A 23,689-nucleotide genomic window follows, 5' to 3' on the forward strand; every position below is an offset into this window, starting at 1 on the left:
AATACTTTTGATTTGGGTTTTAGTTTCTCTCTTGGCACCATGTGGGAAATGGACTTTTGCAGAGGCAGGGCGAGTGAGGAGAGATTTAACTGGGGCAGGAACTCCAGGTCAGAAGGGGGCGTGGCCTCAAGGATGGGGCGAGTGGATGAACCCTGAGCGCCATAAATGTCCTCAAGAAGGTCCCTCTCTGGAGCTCAGATCAGAGGCACGGGAGGCAGGTCAAAGGCCTCAGAGATGGAGCTGATGGAGTAGGGGTGCCCACCTCTCTCTCTCTCTCTCTCTCTCACACACACACACACACACACACACACATACACACACATGTCCTTTCTCTTGGGATGAGGAGATCAGCTACCTGGAAGAGAAGGGCAAGAGGGATGAAGACCGGGATAAGAACTCAGTTACAAGTATCACCCTTGGCAGACGGTGGCTCAGGATTTAGCTGTCCCTCAAATACTCCACCTCAGCACTGCACGCCGGCAATGGGAGACCACCTCGAGATCGTCAACGATTGGTTGTTGTTCAGTCGCTCAGTCGTGCCTGACTCTGTGACTCCTTGGACTGCAGCATGCCAGGCTCCTCTGTCCTTCGCTGTCTCCCAGAGTTTGCTCAAATTCATGTTCATTGAGTTGGTGATGCTACCTGACTATCTCATCCTCCACCGCCCCCTTCTCCCACCTTCAATCTTGCCCAGCATCAAGGTCTTTTCCAATGAGTTGGCTCTTCACATCAGGTGGCCAAAGTATTGGTGTTTTAGCATGATTCCATCCAATGAATATTCAGGGTTGATTTCCTTTAGATGACTAGTTTGATCTCCTTGCAGTCCACAGGACTCTCAAGAGTCTTCTCCAACACCACAATTCGAAAGCATCAATTCTTCTGCACTCAGCCTCCTTTATGGTCCAATTCTCACATCCGTACATGACTATTGGAAAGATAAGGAGTTCTACAGAAGTCACCCTGCCAGCCAACATAGAGGCTGGCACAAGTTCCCAGTAAATGTGGGCTCTGTTCATTGTCAGTTTTACTCATCATAGGGGGTCCCTCATTGTCACCCCCCCAAATCTTTTATTTGCCTCCCAGGAACATTGAGATCTCATGCTAACTCTCTGAAGCTCTGCCCAAAAGTCTGCCCATTGTTCCCTCCTTGAAACGTCACCTCGAAATCCCAGCCCTTTTCCTTCAAGGCCGGTGTCCAGATATCCCCATTAACTTCCTCTCTGGGAACAAAACAGCCTACTTCACCTAAGTTCAACAGGAAGGAGATGTCTTACCACCTTCACCCCTGCCCCCCTCCAGGCTTTCCAGTACTGAGAAAAAAGGAAGCCGATTGAACTAGCACTTCCTGTGGGTTGATCTGGGGACAAGGAGTGTAACTGAGGTCTGCCCTCTTTGAGACTCCTCGGAGACTCGCCAGCACTCTCCATTTCCCTGAGGCTGTCACTGTGGACACCCACAGGGTGGCACAAAATATCCCCCTGCCCCTCCCTCAGCTTGGGCAAGATGTGGCCCCTGGACTTCTGCATTCTTAGCTGCAGTGACAGTTCTTCCTTCCCCCGGAGGTCCTGCCTGTTCACCGGTGCCCAGTGCTTCATTAAGGGAACTTCCTCCTCCAGGCCGGCCACCATGATGCCCTCAGGGCCGCCGCCCAGGTTCTGCTGGACTTCAGTCGTCTTTCTGCTTCTTGCCTGCTGTCTGTTGTCCACAGGTGAGGCCCAGTGAGCTGGGGAGGGCTGGAGATGGGGGGTTGCTGGGGACGGGAAGGAGAACAGAGCACCTCACACCCTGCTGCCCAGGGCTGTGGCAACACTTCTTTGACTCAGATCTGTCAGGGGGCTCCCCAGTATCCTTGGGGGAAAGTAGTGGCTCCTTAACTCAGCCTTCAGGACTCCCTGAGGCCAGGTCCCTGCCTTTCACTTGTTCCCTGCCCTCTTCACAGCATAGACACACACCCACCCAAACACTCATGCCTGCACACATTCACTCCCTGCTCCCATTCACTCCCTGCTCCATCCGGACTCTTGATCTCTGCCTATGCTCTTCAGTCTGCCAGGATCACTCTTGCCCTTCACTTGGCTAAATCCTCCTTGACCCTTTAAAACTGACCTTAGTGGTTCCCTCCAGGAAGCCTTTCCTGACTCACTTCCTCCTGGCCTCCTTCTCAACTCTCCTTGGTTCCTGATCCATCTTTTCCTGATCCTGTCTTTCCCATCCATCCTGATCCTGTCTTTCCCACTAAACTGAAGCACCGTCGAAGGCAGAGACCTTCGTATCTTGGCTAGGGGAGGTGTCGGAGGGTGGAGCCTGCAACTGGGTGGGCTGGGGGGCCTTGGAGCCCCCAGCAGAGACTCTGTTCGTGCAGGTGCCCAGGGACAGACGTACCAGTTACGAGTGGAGCCGAAGGACCCAGTGGTGCCTTTTGGAAAGCCCCTCGTGGTAAACTGCAGCTTAGATTGCCCCAGCCCTGGATTAATCTCCCTGGAGACAGCCCTCTCCAAGAAGCCCCACAGCAGTGGCCTGGGCTGGGCGGCCTTCCGTCTCACCAACGTGACTGGTGACATGGAACTTCTCTGCTCTGGCCTCTGCAATAAGTCGCAAGTGGTAGGTTCCTCTAACGTCACAGTGTATGGTGAGTAGCTGTGGCTGGAGGTGGGATGGCCTTGGGCAGTGGTGGGGGTAGACGACCAATGGTACAGGGGAGCGAGGTGGGGCTGGGGCCCTGAATTTGCACAAATGGACCCGGACACTCAGAGCTCAGACCTGGGGGTGTGTGTGCATGTGTGTGTGTGAGAGAGAGATACAGAGTCAGAGATAGAGGGGTACATCTTAACCACATGCCAAAGCAGCAGCTGTGAAATCAACTTATTTGATTCTCAATAAGCATTTTGTGTGTGTGCATGCATGCTAAGTTGCCTCAGTTGTGTCTGACTCTTTGTGATCCCATGGACTGTAGCCCGCCAAGCTCCTCTGTCCATGGGATTCTCCAGACAAAGAGTAATGGAGTGGGTTGCTGTGCTTTCCCTCCGGGGGGAATCTTCCTGACCCAGGGATCCAACCTGCAGCTCTTGAGTCTCTTACATTGGCAAGCGGGTTCTTTACCACTAGTGCCACCCGGGAAGCCCAATAAGCATTTTAACAATGATATTTCAGGAATTCCTTGGTGATCCAGTGGTTAGGACTCCAGGCTTTCACTGCCAAGGGCCTGGGTTCAATCTTTAGTCAAGGAACTAAAACCGTGGAAGGCTGTCGGTATGGCCAAAGAAAAGGACATGTCTTTTACTCAATTTTTAAAATTTCTTTTAATACAGTTATTTATTTATTTTGTTTGGCTGCATTAGGTCTTAGTTGCAGCCCGCGGGATCTTCCTTTGCATAGACTCCAGTTGTGGCACATGAGCTTCAGTAGTTGTGACACGCAGGCTCTGGAGTACATGTGACTCTCCGGCTTTGTTGCTCTGTGGCATAGGGAATTTTAGCTCCCCAACCAGGGATTGACCTTGTGTCCCCTGAATTGCAAGGCAGATTCTTAACCACTGGACTACCAAGGAAGTCCCTATTTTTTCTTTTTTTGTATTTACTTATTTGGCTGCACGGTGTCTTAGATGTGGCAGGCGGGAGGTAGGATCTAGTTCCCTGACCAGGGATCGAACCCCTGTGCATTGGGAGTGTGGAGTCTTAGCCACTGGACCACCAGGGAAGTCCCCTATTGCTTTTATTTTTATGACAGGTAATAAATTCATGTGGCTCCCAAATCAAAAAGTATTAAAAAAAAAGAGGGGGGGGAATCAGTGTTAAGTCTCCATTTACCTAGTGTGGGCTGTGAATGGCTGTTGTTTTTAGTGCTGACCCATAGGTGCTCACCCAAAAGCCCTTATGAAAGCCTGGGGTCGGGAGGTACACTTGTGAGCCTCATTTCACAGATGAGGAAACTGAGGCTCAGTAGGGGTAAAGTCACTTGCCAGGATCCGTGAGCAGAGATGCCTGGAGTTCAGGTCTCAAATCCCTGCTCTTCACAGCTGAAGTCTTCCTCTCCAGACCTGATATCCCCGTTACCAGTTTCTTATGAATCCTTCCAGTTTCTCTGCATTTAAAAGAAGACAGGGAATTCCCTGGCTGTCCAGTGGTTAGGACTCAGTTCTTTCACTGCTAAAGGCCCAAGGTTCAATCCCTGGTCGGGGAACTAAGATCCCACAAGCCATGTGGTACAGCCAAAAACAAACAAACAAAAGAACCCAATAGACTAGGAAATGGCTGAGTACATCACTCAGGGTGCCTATGGTTTTGTAAGGCCTCAGAAAAGTGTAGTGTACATCTGTAGCTATGTGTATGCTCTTCCTGTGCATGCACCAGTGTCTGTATTCATGGTTGTGTACCTATATGTCTGTGAGCAGGTGGATCTGAGTGTCCTTATCTTTGTGTGAGTGTACTTGTATGTCTACAAATGTGTTTGTCTGTATGCTGTGTGTGCCTGTGTATGTCTCTGGACTTGTACCTTTTAAAAATAGCTTTTCAAATTTTATTTATTTATTTTTGGCTGGGCTGGGTCTGCATTGCTTGAAAAGCTTTTTCTCTAGTTGTAGCGAGCGGGCCTCCTCTCTTGTTGCAGAGCTCGGGCTTCTTATGGCTTCTCTCCTCCCAGAGCCCGGGCTCTAGGGTGCGCGGGCTTCAGTAGCTGTAGCTCGCGGGCTCTGGAGCACAGACTCAGTAGTTGCGGCGCACGGGCTTAGCTGCCCCTTAGCGTGTGGGATCTTCCCGGATCAGGGATCGAACCCATGTCTCCTGTATTGGCAGGTGGATTCTTTACCATGGAGCCACCAGGGAAGCCCCTGGATTTGGATCTCTGTGTGTTGAGTGTCTGCATGTGTGTATGTGTCAGTATCTGTGCCCGCGTGTGTATCTATGTGAGTATGTCTGTTTCTGAGCATGTGTGGATGTCTGGGCCAGTATGTGTCTATATGTGTCTTTGTGTGTACTTCTGCACGTTTGCCTACGTGTGTATCTGGGTATCCCCGTCAGTGTGACTGAGATGCCTCTGTCCAGTGCTGTGGCAGGAGCCTTTTGTCCTGGCTCATGAGAGCCCAGTGGGCTCATCTCTTCCCAACTCTGTGTCACACTGAGTGGCTTTAAATCAGCCAAAAGTGGGAGTATTTACACCACAGAAATTGGCAAACACTCCACGTGGGGGCTCCCTCATCCACCATAGACAGCCCAGGCATAATCAGCATTGGCCACCATACCACTAGCCCTTGAGTGGAGGTTAATATGGGGGCCTCCTTGTTAAATACTCTAAAATTGTAAATTTGTTGTTGTTCAGTTGCTAAGTTGTGGCTGACTCCTTGTGACCCTGTGGACTGTAGCCCACCAGGCTCCTCTGTCCATGGGGATTCTCCAGGCAAGAATACTGGAGTGGGTTGCCATTTCCTTCTCCAGGGGATCTTTCTGGACCAGATCAAACCTGAATCTCTTGCATTGGCAGGCAGGTTCTTTAACACTGAGCCACCAGAGAAGCCCTGTAAATGGTTAGATGTTACAAATTTTCCATGGAAGCCTGTGACAGCTTCAGAGCCAGGCTTGAGAGCTGCTCCCCCAGGGGAGGCCCTGGGTTTGGAATGTGTGCCTTTGAGGGCCACTGCAGCTGCAGCTGGGATTGGACCCAGCCTGGATCTGTTGAGTACCCCCAGGACTGTACAGAGAACCCTCAAGAGGCTGCCCTAGGCCTTGAGCACCTGGGACAGACTGGGGAGGACTGGACCAAGCTCTGGGAAAAGCCAAGATCAGAGTCCAGGCCAGAGGCTGAAGGAGGGGTCAGGGGACTTCCTAGATCTGATGTCATGGAGGTAGGTAGGCACACAGGTCTGGAGTTTGGGAAACCCACTGTCTAAGCCTGGCTCTGCCCCTTCCTGGCTGCGCATCCTTGGACAGATCACCTCACGTCACTGGGCCTGTTTCTCTGTCCATAAAAGGGAAGAATAATAGAGGAGATTTCACTTGGTTGGTGTGTGAATGAAGGTGGATGACATCTGGAAAGAGGAAGGAAAACTCAAGATAAACAGGAGGTTTTATGATTACTATTAACATCATAAATGGCCATAAACTTTAGTCCTCTTCCTTGCCTTTTTTTCCCCCCCATTAACTGTGAACAGAAAAACTGATTCATTTCAATGCCTGCCAAGGTGTCCAACAAAACAGGAAATAATAATCATGATGTTAATGATAATGGCAAACACATATACTAGCACACTTGTAAGTCCAGCAGGTTTATTAACTTGAAGTTCACAATCCTGCAATGGGCCACCCTGGACTCCTGTCCACAGTGGGGGCTGCTGGGCTGACTGGTAAGTTCTACCCTCCCCTTCACACGCCTCCATTCAGGGTTCCCAGAGCGTGTGGAGCTGGCACCCCTGCCCCTCTGGCAGCCAGTAGGTGAACAACTCAACCTGAGCTGTCTGGTGTTTGGCGGGGTGCCCCGGGACCACCTCACTGTGGTGCTTCTCCGCTGGGAGGAAGAGCTGGGCCGGCAGCCCGTGGGAAAGGAGGAGCCTGCCAAGGTCACGTTCATGGTGCAGCCGAGAAGAGAGGATCATGGTACCAATTTCTCCTGCCGCTCAGAACTGGACCTGCGGTCCCAAGGACTGGAACTCTTTCAGAACACCTCGGGCCCCAGGAAGCTCCGAACCTTTGGTGAGGGAAAGAACTGCAGACGGTGGGTGATGAGTGGAGCCAGAGTAAGTGTTCCCTGGCCACGGAATTCCTGAGAAAGGGGTGGCCTGGTCCTCAGGGCTTTAAGGAACACACGCCCTTGGCCATTGGGCAGGGTAGCCTCAGATGGGAGGCTCACAGTCTTGGGACTTTTGAAGAAGGCTGTGTGTGTCCTGGAAAGGCGGGGGGGGGGGGGGGGGGTGGTGGTGACGATGGCCACAAGGTATCCTGGGAAAGAAGGACCCTGGTTTAGGGGGACGAGTGTCATGGGGAAAGGGGATCTCCACAGCTGTTAGACCCCCTCCTGCTCACTTCTATCCTTCTTTCAAGCCATGCCCAAGACCCCCCCGCGCCTCGTTTTCCCTCCGTTCTGGGAGATGGAAACCTCCTGGCCTGTTAACTGCAGCCTGAATGGGCTGTTCCCAGCGTCGGAGGCCCATATTCAACTGGCGCTGGGGAACCAGATGCTGAATGCCACAGTCGTGAGCCAAGCGGACACGCTCACGGCGTCAGCCACAGCGAAAATCGAACAGGAGGGCACCCAAGAGATTGTCTGCAACGTAACCTTGGGGGTGGAGAACCGAGAGACCCGGGAGAAGTTGGTTGCCTACAGTAAGAGGGGGCGGAGCCAAAACTGCTCAGGAGGCGAGGGGTGGGGCTGACCCCGGGAACTTGACTGCATATAGTAAAAGTGAAAGTGTCTGACTCTTTGTGACAAGGATGGTATAGTCCATGGAATTCTCCAGGCCAGAATACTGGAGTGGGTAGCCTTTCCCTTCTCCAGGGCATCTTACCAAGCCAGAGATCGAACCCAGGTCTCCCACATTGCAGGCAGATTCTCTACCAGCCGAGCCACAAGGGAAGCCTAAGTATACTGGAGTGGGTAGCCTATCCCTTCTCCAGCGGATCTTCCCGACCCAGGAATCGAACCGGGCTCTCCTGCATTGCAGGCAAATTCTTTACCAACTGAGCTATCAGGGAAGTCCCATAGTAAGAGTAGCAGTAAGAGGGGGCGGAGACAAAATAGCTCAACAAACGAGGGGCGGGGCTGACCCAAGAGAACGTGACTGGCCTCTAGCCCAAGGGGGCGTGGCACACAGGCAAAGAAAGACTAAACCTGAGACAGGAGGGGCCTAAGTAACCCGAGAGGAGCCTGAGTGCCCCAAACTGGGTGGGGTGAGGGCTGCAGAGTAGATGAAGGGGTAGCCTGGATACCCCGAGGGGAAAGAGGCAGGTGGGGGCAGGGCTTCACCCGAGGGAGGTGTGTGGTCAGCAAACTCCTGGGCAATGCCCCGCCTTTAGGCTTCCAGGGGCCCATCCTGAACCTGAGTGAGCCTAACGCCACCGAGGGGACCACGGTGACTGTGACTTGCGCGGCCGGACCCCGAGTCCAGGTCATGCTGGACGGAGTTCCAGCCGCGGGACCGGGACAGCCTGCCCAGCTTCAGCTAAATGCCACCGAGAAGGACGACAGGCGCACCTTCTTCTGTAATGCCACTCTCGAGGTGGATGGGGTGACGTTGCACCGTAATAGGAGCGTCCAGTTGCGCGTCCTGTGTGAGTAGGTCACGCTGACCTTTAATCCCTTGCTTCTTTGGTTTGAGACTTGTCTCTCCCTTGCCCCATTGTGCCTCGGGTGTGTTGGGTGTGTCTGATCATTTGGCGGTCCCACAGACGGCCCCACGATTGACAGAGCTAAATGTCCCCAACGCTTGATGTGGAAAGAAAAGACTATGCATATCCTGCAGTGCCAGGCCCGGGGCAACCCGAATCCCCAGCTACAGTGTCTGCGGGAAGGCTCCAAGTTTAAGGTGCCCGTCGGGATTCCATTCCTCGTCTTGTTAAACTACAGTGGTACCTACAGCTGCCAGGCGGCCAGTTCACGGGGCATGGACAAAATGTTAGTGATGATGGACGTTCAAGGTAAGCCTTGGCGAGGCGAGTTTATCCTAGACGGGCAAGCTTAGAGGGGGCCGAGACGAGCGTATTTATTCTTCGCTTTCCGCACAGCTCGGAACCCCGTCACAGTCAATATCGCCCTGGGAGTGTTAGCGATCTTGGGCCTGGTGACTGTCGCTGCAGCCTCAGTGTACGTCTTTAGGGTGCAGCGGCAACATGACATTTACCACCTGAGGCCAAGGAGCACCCGGTGGCCCCTCACGTCTACACAGCCCGTGACTGTGGCAGAGGAGTTATCCTGAGCTCAGTGATACTGAGCAAAGACGACGGGGGCTTGGCTGTATCTATCTTCGAATTCTGAATAAAGGCTTGAAAATCCTTACGCTGTGGCTTGATTCCATCTCGCAGCTTCGCGAGTCCATTGAGTGACATCGCGATAGCGGAAAAGGGCGGAGCCTGTAGTGCCCAGACAGGGCTTGAACACTGAGAGGCGGGCCGGGCCTCACCCAATGGGCTGAAGGAGTCAAGGAGAGGCGGGGCTTCTCTTGGCCAATCGGCGGGCCAGTCCTCGTTGCCGCTCTATGCAGCTCCGCCCCGGCTCGCTGGTCCCAGAAGGCGCCGGGTTTCCCAAGATGGCGGCCGACGTGTCCGTTACTCACCGGCCGCCGCTGAGCCCAGAGGCTGGGGCCGAGGTTGAGGCTGGTGATGCCGCGGAGCGCCGGGCGCCTGAAGAAGAACTGCCGCCGCTAGATCCAGAGGAGATCCGGAAACGCCTGGAACATACCGAGCGCCAGTTCCGTAACCGCCGCAAGATACTGATCCGGGGCCTCCCGGGGGACGTGACCAACCAGGTATGGGGGGGGCCGTGTGGGAGCGTGGCGGGAAATACCACCGTGCGCGTGCGCGGGGGGAACCGGGCGACACCAACGCTGGCGTGCACGGGGGGGGGGGTGGTCGTCGGCGGGTGAGTCCAAGCGCGGGATCCACGCGGGATCGGGAGAGACCAACAGCGGGACGTAGGGGGTCGAAGATGGAGGGAGAAACCAACTTTGGACTGAGGGAGGACGTTGCTAGGGGCGACCGGAGGCTTGGAAGGAGCCAAGTGGTTGAAGGGGGCGGGGAATGGAAGGGGGCGGGCAGCTTTGGCCATGTTGGGGGGATAGTGAATGGACAGCCAGATTGGGACTGTGGAATCAGGGACGCCAGTTGCTTCCTGCTCTAGCATGGAATGGTGGGATCTCATATCCATAACCTTCATGGTTGACTAGAGTGTGCCTTTCCATAGCAGGCGTTTTTGAATTCCTTTTAGCGGTAGATCCGGAAGTTAAGGCAGCCCCAGGGGTCTTTTTTCCTCAAAATCCTCAGGATTAATTTGGAAAAATGGAGTCATCTCCTGTCCCCACGCCACAGACCTGCAGAGAAGGAGGGGGCATTGTTCCATGTAGCCCTCCTTGGCTGATCTGGGGTGCCTTGGTAATCCAGGGGTGCCCTTCTCTAGGCGCCAAATGGAACAGGACTTCCCAGTGCTCTTTGGACTCAGGAAGATTGAACCTAGTCTGCCCTGCCCTTCAGCAATGGAATGGGTTCTTTGTCCCTGCTGTGGAGAATCCCTGCTCCCTGGCCCCTCCAGCACACCTGCCACTGGCTCTCTCTGCCCGTGGGTGGTGGGACCCTAGGAGTGGTGGGAGGGGTGTGACTTGGGGACAGACTTGAGACAGGTGTTTCTAGAGTCAGTCATCCTCCTACTGCCCACCATCTCCCAGCCGGAAACGTGCCTTCTCTTCTGCAGGGTGCACAGTGTGTCTGGCACTAAAAGGCCCCAGAGCCTTGCTTCTGCAGCTGGCTTGCAGGAAGCTGTCAGTAGGAGGGAATGGGGAGGCACGTGAAGCCACACAATGTGGGCTTATTAAGTACACAGGGTCACCAGTCAGGTACCCAGGAGTGGCATTCCCACTGCTGTGCCCTGACCAGCTGCTTGTCCTTTGACAATTTCCTTCACCTCTCTGAGCCTCAGTTTCCCATCTACAAAGTGGACTTATTAATACTCGATTTGCAGGGTTGTTGGAAAGAGTCAGTCTTGCAAACTGAGGTTCAGACGGGTTAAACAGCTCCCCCGTGGGCAGAGCTGGATCTTGAATTCAGACTAACCTGACTCTCTAAGAAGAGCGTGTTGTGTTGGTTAAAAGCATGGGCTCTTAAAAAAAAAAACAAAAAAACATGGGCTCTACAGCTGAGCTCTGCCTCCCAGCCCTGCCAGGTATGGCTGCAATGGCCTTGGGCAAGCAACTGCTCTGAAACCCTGTGTCCTCACTTGTAAAATGGGGCTGGTGATTGACCTGCCTTCATAGCTGGTCCACGTGAATGTACCACTGGGTTACTCTCTTCAATTCTCTGTGATTCCCTGTCCTTTGGCTTGTCTCCACAGGAGGTGCACGACCTGCTCAGTGACTATGAGCTCAAGTACTGCTTTGTGGACAAGTACAAAGGGACAGGTTTGTGGGACCCTGGGGTGGGGTGGGGTGAGCTAGTGGCAGGTGATGACAGTCCCTGAAGCTGGAGAGTCCTGGCCCAGTGTCTCCTGAACTTCAGGTCCAGCATTCAGCAGAGAGAGAGGGGCCATGAACCACATGGGAGCCAAGGGACTGGAAGGGCACCAGTTATTCTGGAGGACTTGAAGAAGATCAGACAGGCCTGGGGGACTGGCCAGCAGAGGGAATGTTTGGGAAGGGGTCCCCAGTGCCCAGGTATCTGCTGGGTAGCCTAGAAGAGAAACGGCAAGGATGCACCACGATGGGCACCCAAGATGAGGGCACCCAAGATTGGGGCAACAGTCTGTCCTGCTCTGGGTCTAGGAGACATGTCTGCCTCCCTCTGGCCTCTCTGCCTCCACGATTTCACTCCCCTGCCTACCTTCTCCTAGGCAGCCAGCTCTGATCTGATTGTAAATCTGATCAAACCCGGTCCTAACCCTGATCATTCTTCTGTCTCCTCACAACCTGTCTGAGCTCCTCCTGATATTACCTTGCAAAGAGGTACCTCAGCCTTACCATCTCTTCAGGTGCTTAAGGTTCCAGGCTCTTCCCTCTGTTTTTAACGTCTCTTCCACTCAGGGCAACTCCTCCCAGTGCCCAAGCACACCCCGTACCCCATCATAGCATTGACCACCCTAGGCTGTCACTACTGACCCACTCACCTGCCTCCATGGGGTGGTCATTTCTATGAGAATAGGGACTGGTCTTGACCCCCAACATAGGAGGCTCTCAGTGGATATCTGTGTCCACCAGGCATTGTGCCGGGTGTTGAACCTGCCAGGGCCTTTGCCTGCAGTCTGTAACACGGGGGAGAAGGGACTGATGACAGGTGACCCCTCGAGACCCCCCTGGTGGACTGGGGTCGTGGTTAAGATCTTGGGTCCTGGAGGCTAAGAGTCCTGGGTTTTTGTGCTGGTCTGTCCTCACTGTTTGGCCACAGGCAAGTGACTTACCCTCCCGAGCTTCAGTTTTCTCACCAGCAAAGTGGACATGGCCTGTTGGAGTTGGCTGTGAAGCCAAACGCATTAAAACATCTGAAAAACTGTGGGTGCCTGGGAGGCGGCCTGCTGGACTTAAAGTCCAGGCTTCTCCACTTGAGCAGGGCCCTGCCCTGTGCCCATTTCCTTGCTGGAAAGATAGTGGTTGTGAGGAGGAAGTTATTCCCATTTGGCAGAGGAGGAAACCGACTTCAGGGCCACTCGGGCTGGCGTTGAAACCCAGGCTCCAGGGATCACATGGGTAACCCACATGGCATATCTTATGGAAAAACCTGAACCAACTTTTGGCCAACACAGTAGTTCTTAGGGTGGGACCAGGCCCCAGTGGGTGAGCGTCACCGTGGGTTGTAAGGAGCAAGCCTGGAGGAGCCAGGTGGCACTGGCTATTGTTGCTCACGGCTGGTGACTGTGCCAGTCCGCTGGTGCCCGTGATGTCCTGGTGGTTCAGTATTCCTGAGGTCACGTGTGGTTTAGCGGGAGGTGGGTGTGGACGGACATGGGGTAGAGGTGCAGGCCCTCGGGGGGCCCCACTGACCCCATGCTCCCACCCACTGCAGCCTTTGTGACGCTGCTGAACGGGGAGCAGGCGGAGGCTGCCATCAGCGCCTTCCACCAGAGCCGCCTGCGGGAGCGGGAGCTCTCGGTGCAGCTGCAGCCCACGGATGCCCTGCTCTGCGTGGCCAACCTGCCCCCCAGCCTCACACAGCAGCAGTTCGAGGAGCTGGTGCGGCCCTTCGGCAGCCTGGAGCGCTGCTTCCTGGTCTACAGCGAGCGCACCGGTCACTCCAAGGGCTACGGCTTCGCTGAGTACATGAAGAAGGACTCGGCCGCCCGCGCCAAGTCAGACCTGCTGGGCAAGCCCCTGGGCCCACGCACCCTCTACGTGCACTGGACAGATGCCGGGCAGCTGACACCTGCCCTGCTCCACTCCCGCTGCCTCTGTGTTGACCGCCTGCCACCTGGCTTCAGTGATGTGGATGCTCTGCGCCGGGCGCTGTCAGCTGTCCACACCCCCACCTTCTGCCAGGTAAGCCCGGTGCCTGGTGCAGGGACCTGGGGGAGCAGATGCAAAGCCCAGAGCACCTTGGAGGGGCCGTGTGAGCCACCTGCTCTCTCCAGTCTTCTGGGTTCCCTTTCAGTAAGGCAGCGGTGAGGCCACTTTGAATCGTGTTCTTGTTAGAAAGGCCATGTGGTACAGTGGGTGACAGCCCAGCTAGGAGCCAGATGGCTGGGGTTCAGATCCCTGCGTACCCTCTGGCGACTTGCTTTACCTCCTCCTGAAAAATGCAAGCAAGGCTACTTTTGTAAAAAAAAAAAAAAAAAATAGCACTTGTGTTTGTTTTTGTTTAATTTGTGGACAAAGACTTAACAGACAAGTGCAAAAGTAAGTCCTCTTTTGCAACCCACAACTCATTGTTCAGTATGAGTTTTGATACAGATAAGAAGGAACATGATCCATAAAATGGGTGTGTATTGATGAGCATAAAGATTGCTTCCAGGGCTATAAAGTTAAATAAGCCTTTAAATTACCAGCTGTATTGATCCTAGTACTCAGTTTTAATGTTGACATAAAACAAACGAAGATGGGCTCCTCTTTTTAGGCTTTTATCTTCGGAATACAGTGTCTGGATTTTCCAAAGGTATTGGCATATCCCAATGATCTCTGTCAAGTTCTAGGGTGTGATAACATAGGAATTAATATCATTTGAACTTGATAAGCTTTTAGAGAACTAGACATCCCATCTCCTGACCCTAAACAGGAACCTATAGTGAACTGCTTGAGGAAACTGGATCTTAAAGATTACAGGTGGCAAACTTTGAAGTGCACTCCACTGAAGATCAGAGAGGCCCAACTAAAACAGCTGTGGCATCACAGCTGTGGATTGAGCAGAACTTTTTGTAGGGCTGCCTTGAAGGTGACAACTTTGGAGGAACTATGGTGACTGGCAGTGGAAAGAATCAGGACGTGTGAAAATCCTTAAAAATTTATTGACTTAAATAATAATGTTATGAATAAAAAGAAACCTTTGTGCAGAAAAAAAAAAAAAAAAAAAAGGCTTTGAGACCCGCTCACCCTGTATTCACATCTACCCTGTGCTCATGCCTCCAGACCCCAGGGCCAGCATCAAGGAGGCCACTGGACGAGCCCACCGCAAGTCACACATGGCCAGATCCTAGCCCTGCCCTGTGGCCCCTGACAGGTCACTCACTCTCTGAATATTGGTTTCCTTCCTACCCCTGTAAGTAGAGATTCAGTCCTCATGCGGTGGTTTAGGAAAACAATCCCTGGTTCATTCCGGTCTCACTTGTCAGGCCCTTCTGTAAGGGTACCTAGCCCTGTGACAGGTGCAGTGGGGCAAGAATAGGCCAGGGCCAGCTCGCAGAGAGCCCCCAGGCCCCCAAAGTGGACATTCCTTCAGCACACACTGGGCTTAACTACTGTCTCTCCACCCTGCCTGTAACAGCCCAGAGGGGCAGGTGTCATCTGTGTTTTTAGGTGGGGACACACTGAGGATAAACAGGGAGATCAGCTGACACATCCCAGGACAGACAGCCGGGGGGGCAGAGCCCAGGAAGCCCAGGCCACCCTGGAGGAGGCTGGGCTACGGGCTCAGAGCCCAGGTCTGCTGCCGTGGGTGTTGGTGCCGGGGAGCCGGTGTTGGTAGGAACCCCACTCCTTGCTCGCTGCTGCTTTTGCAGCATGCCTACTGTGTGCCAGGCCCTGGGTGGGACTCAGGACACAGGTAACGTATTCTTACAGTCAGCAACCACTGACTGGAGGTTGAAGGTGGCAAGGCCATGACCAGTTACAGGTTCTCTCTCTGGGCATGGCTATCCCCATCTCAGAACAGATCTGGGCCTGCTTTGTGACTGGGTTATTGTGAATGGCTGCTCACTCATTCCCCCGCTTATGTATCTGCTGAGTCCCCGGCTGGGAGGTGACCGCCTCCAAGGAGCCCAGTCACACAGAGCATCCTTGTTGAACAGAGCCTGGGCTTGGGAGTTAAGAGGTCAAAGTCTGAGCCTCCATCCCCCTATTTAGGAGCCACACGGCCTCGGTTGCCCTTTGACCCCTTTCTGTATTCATCGGATGAGATGGATGTGATTGTGAGAAGCAGCCCATCCAGGCCTTGGTGCAGGGCTGGGCCAGCAGCGACGGTGAAGTGCTCACTAGAAGTGGGCTGAAGGCCAGACTTGCCCTGCCTGGGCCAGTGGGCGCTGGGCCCCCACCCACAGCCACCCTACCCTACCCAGTGGATCCAGCTGATGGTCTCATCTTACAGATGAGGAAACCGGGGGCCATGCATGGGCACTTGCAGTGACCTCCCTAAGCTGGCCAGAAAGAGATGGACTTGGGAGTCAAGATCAGGCAGCTGACCCGGGGCCCATGCTCTTAACTGGGCACCCCCGCCTCCCATAAGGGAGTTTGCTGCCCATGTCAGGGGGCATTTTGTTTCCAACACAGTCAAGAGGAGAACGTGAAGGAAAGCCCGTAGCAGCCTAGTCTGGTTCACTCTGCCATTTATCAACAGGTCAATTTATGTGTTTATGTATATGTGTGTGTGTGTATATATATATATATTGCTTCCAAGGTGGCTCAGTGGTAAAGAACCTGCATGCCAAGCAGGAGATGCAGGTTCCATTCCTGGGTGGAGACGATCCCCTGGAGAAGGAAATGGCAACTCACTCCAGTATTCTTGTCTGGGAAATCCCAGGAATAGAGGAGCCTGATGGGTTATAATCTATGGGGTCGCAAAAGAGTTGGACACAATTTAGCAACTAAACAACAAATATACATGTCATTTGTATTTATTCATTTAAAAAAGATTTTTTTTTGGCTGCACAGAACTAGTGAGATGATCCTAGTTCACTGCTGACCAGGGATCAAACCCTTGCCCCCCTGTAGTGGAAGTCCAGAGCCCTGACTTCCAGGGAAGTCCATACATATCTTAATTGGTTTATTTTGTTGCAAAGTTGCTTAAAAAACTTTGAGTGCAATGTAGTAGTGTTAGTTGCTCAGTCATGTCCAACTCTTTGCGACCCCGTGGACTGTAGCCCTCTAGGCTCCTCCGTCCATGGAATTCTCCAGGCAGGGATACTGGGGGGTAACCATTCCCTTCTCCAGGGGATCTTCCCAACTCAGGGGTTGAACTGGAGTCTCCCGAATTGCAGGGAGTTACTTCACCTGCAGAGTGGGTGTGCCGAGACCACCTGTATCTGGGGTGCAGTGAAACAGCACCTGTGGCCCCTGGCCCATGGGCGTGTGGGGCCCAGCCAGATGCTCTCCCAGGATCTGCCCTCCCTGGGACAGCCCTGGACAAGTGTCTAGCAACCACAACACCCTGAAAACCAAAAATCTTGTTATCAGAGCTAAACTGACATGGGGTCATCTGTGGCCTTCCTCTTTGCCCGTTGCTGCCAAGCTATTCGCAAGCTTGATTTCCAGCGTGCCCCAGAACCCCCTGGGGGTGACTGATACATAACATAGGGTATGTTTGGCTCCCTCCTCTCATCTCCAAAACAGCCTCAATCCTGGAACATAGGGACTTCCTTGGCGGTCCAGTGGTTAAGATGCTGTGCTTCCAATGCAAGGGGTGTGGGTTTGATCCCTGGTTAGGACTAAGATCCCATATGCTGTGCAGCATAGCTAATTAAATTAAAAAAAAAAAAAAAAGGCCTGGAACACATCCTGTCCCAGGATCGAGAGCTGAGGGCCTGAAGTACCAAATGGCTGCTCTTAAGGCGGGTGAAGGGGCCTCTGGCTCACTCGTGATCACATCTCTGTTTCTGCCACACACTGGCTGTGTGACCCCGTCCTCTTGCCCAGCACTACCAGCCTTAAGCCCGAGCTCAGTGACCATCTGTCTCACCATCAGACTGTGTGCCCTGCCCAGCTGCAGCTGTGGCATCCTCAGCCTGAGGTGTGCAGTCGGGGCGAACTCCAGAACTCCTGCTTCTCCCGCCAGCCCCTCCTCTCCAGGCGCTGCAGAGTGTACTCCGGAAACCCAGGCAACGTCCCCAAGAAGCACTGGCACAGGGCCTGGTGGCTCTGACCAGTGGGAAGCCTGGCTCTGCCCTCCCACCAGCAGTGTGACCTTGAGCATGCTGACCTCTCTGAGCCTCCGTTGTCCCCTCTGAATAATGGGCAGGATACAGCCTCCCAGGGCTGTTGAGAAGGTTCGATGAGTTAACACAGGAACCAGGTGCAGGGCAGCACAGAGCCCAGAGTCCATTCTCCCTCTGGGGAGTTATTGTCATCAGAATCCTCATCTGGTCACGGCTGTCACTCCAGTTGATGGTGGTCACTGCCACCCTGGTGCTCACGACTGCCTCTCCCCTCCACAGCTGGCATATGGCCAGGACGGGCAGCTGAAGGGCTTCGCCGTGCTGGAGTACGAGACAGCAGAGATGGCGGAGGAGGCCCAGCAGCGGGCGGATGGCCTGGCCCTGGGAGGCAGCCATCTGCGCGTCTCCTTCTGTGCCCCCGGGCCCCCTGGCCGCAGCATGCTGGCCGCTCTCATTGCTGCCCAGGCCACGGTGAGTCCATGCCTAGGGGGGCGGGTGCCCCAGAGGAGGGGCATGGGGGAGCCAAGGAGTCAGGCAGGGCTCTGAACTGCCCCTCTGATCCTCTCTGCAGGCCCTCAATCGGGGCAAAGGGCTGCTTCCAGAGCCCAACATCCTGCAGCTGCTCAACAACCTGGGGCCCTCGGCTTCCCTCCAGCTGCTGCTCAACCCCCTGCTCCACGGCGGCGCGGGTGGCAAGCAGGGTAAGACGAGGGGGGCCCAGCACTCTCAACCAGGCATCTCCCTGGACTCCTGCTGTCTGAGCTCTGAGTGACACGAACCCACAAACAGGGTTTGGGATGCTCCCCAAGGGGGCTGATGCCCTGAGCCCCTTGCAAGGGGGCTGGGTCATGGAAGAGGGACAGCCCTTCCCTGGGGGGTGAGGGGGGAACTCATCTCCCAGGCTGTTTCTTGGGGTATGTCAGTTGCCCTCATGGAGCTTCCATTTCCTGTTCTCAATGGGCTTGGGGCTGTGTTTCCTTGGGTGGGGGGTGTGGGGGAGGTTCCACCTTGGACCACTTCATTTTCTGGGTCTCCCCTAGGCCTCCTGGGCGCGCCCCCAGCCATGCCGCTGCTCAATGGGCCCGCCTTGTCCACGGCACTGCTGCAGCTTGCCCTCCAGACCCAGAGTCAGAAGGTAACCTCAGGCCTGTGGGCCACAGGCTCCCTCCTCACACATCCCGCGGCCCCTCATGGTTCCATTTCCAACATTGCTTCTTCTGCCAGCGGGGAGCTCACCATCAGTGGGGCTGTGGGCCCTTGCACTGAGTCCCTGGGGCCTGGTTCACAGGTGCTCAGGAAGTGACTCAGTGAAAGCCGAGGCCCCACAGGGGAATAGGGGGGCCTGTCATCCCCACCCCCTCAACACGCACACGGAAAAACTGATAGCACACACAGGTGGTGCTAGTGGTAAGAACCCACCTGCCAGTGCAGGAGACATAAGAGACCCGGGGTCAGTCCCTGGGCGGGGAAGAGCCCCTGGAGGGGCGCATGGCAACCTGCTCCAGTACTCTTGCCTGGAGAATCACATGGACAGAGGAGCCTGGTGGGCTACAGTCCTTAATGTCACAGAGTCGGACAGGACTGAAATGACAGCACACACACAGAAGCGCACACCACCCGGTCCAGTTTGATTCACTGAGGCCAAGTCAGTGGCTCGGGTGTGTCTGATGGTAACTGACAGGTGAGGCTGTGGGCGTGGGCTGTTGTGTGAGTAAGAATGACTGAATGTACGTATGGCTGTCACACACTGCACTTCCAGTCAGGGTGGTTGTGTGTGTTAGATGCTGTGCATCTGTGATAATCAGCAAGGAGACTAGATGTGAACTGGTGGACATCACTGTGAATTGCTGACAGTAACTGACTGTGGGTGACAGGCTTTGACCCGCTGAGCATGGCCCATGTTCCCGGGGTCTCCCCAGTACTTGGGCAGGCCCTGGCATGCAGGAGGCCCCTGGTCACTGTGGCAGGTGGGTGATGGCCAGGGTGTCACACATTGGGAGAGGACCTGTGTGTTTGCCTGTAGGCTGGGCCTGTGACCCCTCATCTCAGCTCATTATCCTCTGTCTCTAGAAACCTGGGATCTTGGGAGACTCTCCTCTGGGCACTCTCCAGCCTGGGGCCCAGCCGGCCAACCCCCTCCTTGGGGAGCTGTCTGCAGGTAATGCCAACCCTCTTCTCCCCATCTCTCTGGGCTTTGTCCCACTTCCCCTTCCCTTTCCTCCCTGGGTGTGATACATTCCCAGCGCTGCAACTTTGGGCAAGTGACCTAACCTGTCTGAGTCCTCACCTGTCAGTTGAGCACATGGTGCCTGCCTCCTTGGGGAGCCATGGACATCCTGGGAGCTGATGGACTTCGAGAATGCTGCTCAGTGTCCTAACGTAGTGGCCCTGGTCCAAGCAGAGGCTCCCAGGCCCCAGAAGAAGGGGTCCTGTGTGATTGGGCTGCTGACACCCTTCTTCTCTCTGTAGGAGGAGGCCTGCCCCCTGAGCTGCCACCCCGGCGAGGGAAGCCACCACCCCTGCTGCCGCCACTTCTCGGCCCCTCTGGGGGTGACCGGGAACCCATGGGCCTGGGTCCCCCAGCACCCCAGCTTACTCCACCCCCCGCCCCCGTGGGGCTCCGAGGCACGGGCCTCAGAGGCCTCCAGAAAGACAGCGGGCCTCTACCAACGCCCCCTGGGGTAAGCCTCCCCTCAGTGCCCAGCCATCACTCCAGCCTCCCGCCCTGCGCACTCCCCCCTGCTAGGGGCCCTCATGAATCTAGCCTTCCCACCACAGGTCTCGTTGCTGGGGGAGCCCCCCAAGGACTTCCGGATCCCCCTGAATCCCTACCTGAACCTACACAGCCTGCTCCCAGCCAGCAACCTGGCGGGTAAGGAGGCCCGGGGCTGGGGAGGCGCTGGGAGAAGCCGCCGCCCAGCTGAGGGCCCCCTGCCTCACCCCCCAGCCCCCGGAGGTGGTGGTGGAGGTGGCGGCAGCAGCAAAGCCTTCCAGCTCAAGTCCCGCCTGCTCAGCCCCCTCTCCAGCGCCCGCCTGCCCCCCGAACCAGGGCTATCCGACAGCTATGGCTTCGACTACCCCTCAGTAAGTATATGCGGCCACCCTGGGGGCAGCCCTCCCAAAGGCTCTGTGTCCCCAGAGAGCACGTCGTTCTCCAGTTCGACATCTTTCTGACTGTGCTGGGCTGGGCTGAGTGCACAGGAGACAGGAGGGAACATGCCAGACGCTCAAGTCTCTTGTCTGTCTCTGCGCATCATGAAACCCTGCTTCCTGTCAGTCAGTCTCTCTCTCCCAAGAGGCCTGTGGCCACACGGCTACTTCTCCTTAACAGACAAGGGCTCAGCCTCCTCTCTGTCTGTCTGTCCTTCTCACTGCTCCCCTCTGCAGTCCCCATCTCGGTCCCTGGAGAACTGCTCCTTCTATGGTCCTGACTTCTAGGCCAGACGTTGCAGACTGGCCACATGTGCTGTGTTTGGCCCACACTGGATTTTTAAAAAAATAACCTAGATAAATGCCAGTGACAAAATACAGAAACCACAAGAGTTCGCACTTGGGTGCCGTGCTTGCCTTAAAGACTCCAAGCTCCTGCCTCACACCTTTCACAGCCCTCTGGGGTCCAGGTGCAGCCACCCCCCTGGGACCAGGCACCGCTTCTGTGTCACTGCCCCACCCTGCTTGCTGAGTGTGCCCCAGGCACTAGAGTCTGCCTCGAGGAGGCAGACTTCCCCAATGACAGCTGTGCTGTGGAACTGAATTTGGGTGAGGTTGGTTATAGACACCCCCCCACCCCACCCCACTCAACGTGCTTCTCCCACTCTCATTCAGGATGTGGGACCTCGGCGTCTCTTCTCCCACCCACGGGAGCCAACCCTTGGGCCTCACGGACCCAGCCGACACAAAGTAAGAGCCCCTCTGTCCATCCCACCTCCTGGTGTATCAGTTAGCTCATGCTGCATAAGAAGCAGTCCCAGTACTTTGTGACTTAGAACAGGAACTATTTTATTATTCTCACCCTTGCGGGGCGGGGTGGGGGGGGGGGGCGTGGTGCAGTTCTTTGCAGTCACCAGGCAGTTCATCTGGGTCTTGGGGGTTCACAGTGGCTTCCTTCATGCATCTGGCAGTCAGTAGGCTGGGGATGCAGCCTCAGCTGCAGTGACTTCCCTGCTCCACTTGGACCTCATCCTGCAGCTGGCCAGCCTGTGCTCATGCATGTGGTAGTGGTCCCCAGGTTCCCCAGAGGAGGAAGGGAGGGCTGGCCCCTCTGCTGGCATTGTCACAACACTCTCCTAGGGGCCAAAGCCCAGACTTGTTTGGGGGACCTCCAAAAGGGGGTGATGCTGCAGTGATCTGTCTTACTCAGCCAGCCCCCTTTCTGCAGATGTCCCCCCCACCCAGTGGCTTTGGCGAACGGGGTGGCGGAGGTGGCGGTGGGCCCCTCTCCCACTTCTATTCGGGCTCACCCACTTCCTACTTCACCAGCGGCCTGCAGGCTGGCCTCAAGCAGAGCCACCTTAACAAGGTGAGGAGCCTCCCCAACTGAGAACGGGGCCCCAGGGACAACCAGGATGCATGGGGCCCATGTGACCTTCGGTGTCACGGCCAGGGTGGTGGCAGGGGTTGGTTTTGCTCAGGGCTGAGCTAAAACAGGCCATCCTCAAGCCTGTATGTCTTGCATGTAGTACTGCCCAGGCTTCTGGGCCTCTCACTTCCTTCCCCAGCAGCCCGGGATGTGGGTGATATAGCCCCAATCCACAGATGGAGAAACTGAGGCCCAGAAGGATGACATAATCAGCTCCTAGTCTCAGCTAGTAACTGGCAGCGGCAGGATTTGAAGCTGAAACCCCCGCCTTGGCCCCGGGGGCTGCTTCCTCCCCCATCCCACATCTCCCATCTCTCCCAGGTGGCTGGCTCCTCCCCGCTGGGCTCCGGAGAAGGGCTCCTGGGCCTCGGCCCTGGGCCCAATGGCCACAGCCACTTGCTGAAGGTACGGGCAGGGGGTGGGGCCCTCAGGGCTGGGGAGTGGTGGCCCCTGGGTGGCCTCTGACCCACCAGCCCTTCCCCTCTGTCTCCAGACCCCACTGGGTGGACAGAAACGCAGCTTCGCCCACCTGCTGCCCTCACCCGAGCCCAGCCCAGAAGGCAGCTATGTGGGCCAGCACTCCCAGGGCCTTGGTGGCCACTACGCAGATTCCTACCTGAAGCGCAAGAGGATTTTCTAAAGGGCCAGTGCCGGAGAAGCTCAAAGGCCTGCACCAAATCGCTTTGGGGTTTTCTGGTGTTTTGTTGTTACTTTTCTTTTCCTTTGGGTAATAGAAAAATCTCTGAAAGACTTTGCTGACCAACCAGCAGGAGCCCAAGGAGTGCGGGGGGCATCTGGGAGCACTGTGCACCTCTGGCCTGCTCCCAGCGTGGAAACCCTGCAGCCTTAAGAGGGAGGGGCACCAGCCTGCTCTCTCTCCCTTCCCCCCCTCCACCGTGTCCGCCTGTGTCCGTCTCTCTGGGAGTCCCCTCCTGCCTCGGCGTCGCTCCTGTATCTTGGCCTTTCGAGTGCCTTGGAGGTTTCCCTGACCTCCCGTGAGGATCAGAGACTGTCCCCCCCTTTTCTAACTTTGATAATTGACTTCGGTTTCCTTTTCTAATTTTTATTATTTTTAAACAATCCATGACGTTCCCCCCCTCCCCCCCAGCTCTGATTCCTTCAAGGCCCAGCATGTCTGGGCCTCCATTCCACACTTTCCGGTTTGAAATGGCTCAGCCCTTTTTTCTTTCTACCACACTTGTTGCAGGCATGGCTGTCTCCTGCCCCGGCCTGCCCTCTCTGGCCTGTACCCCAGCTCCAGGTCCCCTGCTTCCTACCACAGCCCCCTCGCCTTCTGATGCCTTAAAAGCCAGGCCCCAGACCCTGCTGGCCAGAGCCTCTCAGATGCTGAGCTCCGGAAGCTTGACTCAGGACCAAATGGCTCTGGCCTGGGGATTGGGCCCCTCTACCCAAGGTCCCCGATTGTGGGGACAGTAGAAGGCCAAAGTTTTGGTCTTGGCAAACCAGTCCCACCAGCCCTCTCTGCCCAGGCCTAGGTGGCGGGGTGGGCTTTCTCTGCCAGCTTAACCCGGTTCCCCTGCTGTCCTACTGTCTGTCGGGCATTGTGCATCTCACTGAGCCTCTGTCGTCTCCCCCATGTTGAAGATGAGCCCCGCCTTGTTATGCCCAAGCCAGATCGCCCAGAGCTGGCCTCCCTGTGGCCCAGTGCTGGAAAATAAGGTGCAGATAAACTCTGCCCCTTCCCACCAGCAGGACCTGTTAGCCTGAGGTGACCTTGGGCTGTGACCCTGGCCAGCTGGGCCACCAGCTCCCCTCCCCTGACTCGGGGTCCACATCCACTCCGGGGGGCTGTCTCCTCCCCAATCTCACACAAACCTTTGCTGAATTAAAGTTTGTAAGTAAATGGTTTTAAAGAAAGCAGACCCGGCTGGTTCTTGGGACAATGTGCCTGGGTGG

At 55.5% G+C, this 23,689-nt stretch overlaps 2 protein-coding genes and 1 non-coding gene across 4 annotated transcripts; all 3 read left to right on the plus strand.

Annotated features, from left to right (window-relative positions):
- Nucleotides 1-1,235: 1,235 nt before the first annotated feature.
- Nucleotides 1,236-8,977, plus strand: ICAM3 (intercellular adhesion molecule 3). The gene is made up of 7 exons (XM_043466691.1): nt 1,236-1,708; nt 2,363-2,629; nt 6,372-6,680; nt 7,029-7,310; nt 8,001-8,255; nt 8,373-8,621; nt 8,709-8,977. Exons 1-7 carry the CDS (start codon nt 1,504-1,506, stop codon nt 8,897-8,899), a joined length of 1,758 nt encoding a protein of 585 aa, XP_043322626.1. The 5' UTR covers nt 1,236-1,503; the 3' UTR covers nt 8,900-8,977.
- RAVER1 (ribonucleoprotein, PTB binding 1) lies at nt 8,905-23,650 on the plus strand. Of its 2 annotated transcripts, XM_043466690.1 has the most exons (14): nt 8,905-9,448; nt 11,023-11,089; nt 12,684-13,153; nt 17,473-17,664; nt 17,765-17,894; nt 18,234-18,328; nt 19,264-19,351; nt 19,663-19,874; nt 19,972-20,065; nt 20,141-20,277; nt 21,019-21,093; nt 21,572-21,712; nt 22,094-22,177; nt 22,266-23,650. In XM_043466690.1, the coding sequence occupies exons 1-14, from the start codon at nt 9,179-9,181 to the stop codon at nt 22,410-22,412; spliced, it is 2,202 nt and encodes a 733-aa protein (XP_043322625.1). In that variant the 5' UTR covers nt 8,905-9,178; the 3' UTR covers nt 22,413-23,650. The 2 variants fall into 2 exon arrangements, with proteins under 2 accessions (XP_043322625.1, XP_043322624.1); XM_043466689.1 differs by having other exon boundaries at nt 19,972-20,277.
- Nucleotides 13,452-13,579, plus strand: LOC122441138. Its single transcript, XR_006269272.1, has one exon. It is a non-coding gene; the product is annotated as a small nucleolar RNA SNORA40 (small nucleolar RNA).
- Nucleotides 23,651-23,689: the final 39 nt, after the last annotated feature.

The sequence above is a fragment of the Cervus canadensis genome, chromosome 4, assembly GCF_019320065.1.
Source record: "Cervus canadensis isolate Bull #8, Minnesota chromosome 4, ASM1932006v1, whole genome shotgun sequence".
Lineage (NCBI taxonomy): Eukaryota > Metazoa > Chordata > Mammalia > Artiodactyla > Cervidae > Cervus > Cervus canadensis.

Excerpts from the sequence above, each read along its gene's own strand:
- ICAM3 (XM_043466691.1), top strand. The coding sequence starts at position 1,504 with ATGTGGCCCCTGGACTTCTGCATTCTTAGCTGCAGTGACAGTTCTTCC. Across the intron at positions 1,709-2,362 it reads CTGCTGTCTGTTGTCCACAG|GTGCCCAGGGACAGACGTAC; the intron begins GTGAGGCCCAGT and ends CTGTTCGTGCAG. Across the intron at positions 8,256-8,372 it reads CGTCCAGTTGCGCGTCCTGT|ACGGCCCCACGATTGACAGA; the intron begins GTGAGTAGGTCA and ends GCGGTCCCACAG.
- RAVER1 (XM_043466689.1), top strand. The coding sequence starts at position 9,179 with ATGCAGCTCCGCCCCGGCTCGCTGGTCCCAGAAGGCGCCGGGTTTCCC. Across the intron at positions 20,278-21,018 it reads ATGGCTTCGACTACCCCTCA|GATGTGGGACCTCGGCGTCT; the intron begins GTAAGTATATGC and ends ACTCTCATTCAG. Across the intron at positions 21,713-22,093 it reads AGCAGAGCCACCTTAACAAG|GTGGCTGGCTCCTCCCCGCT; the intron begins GTGAGGAGCCTC and ends CATCTCTCCCAG.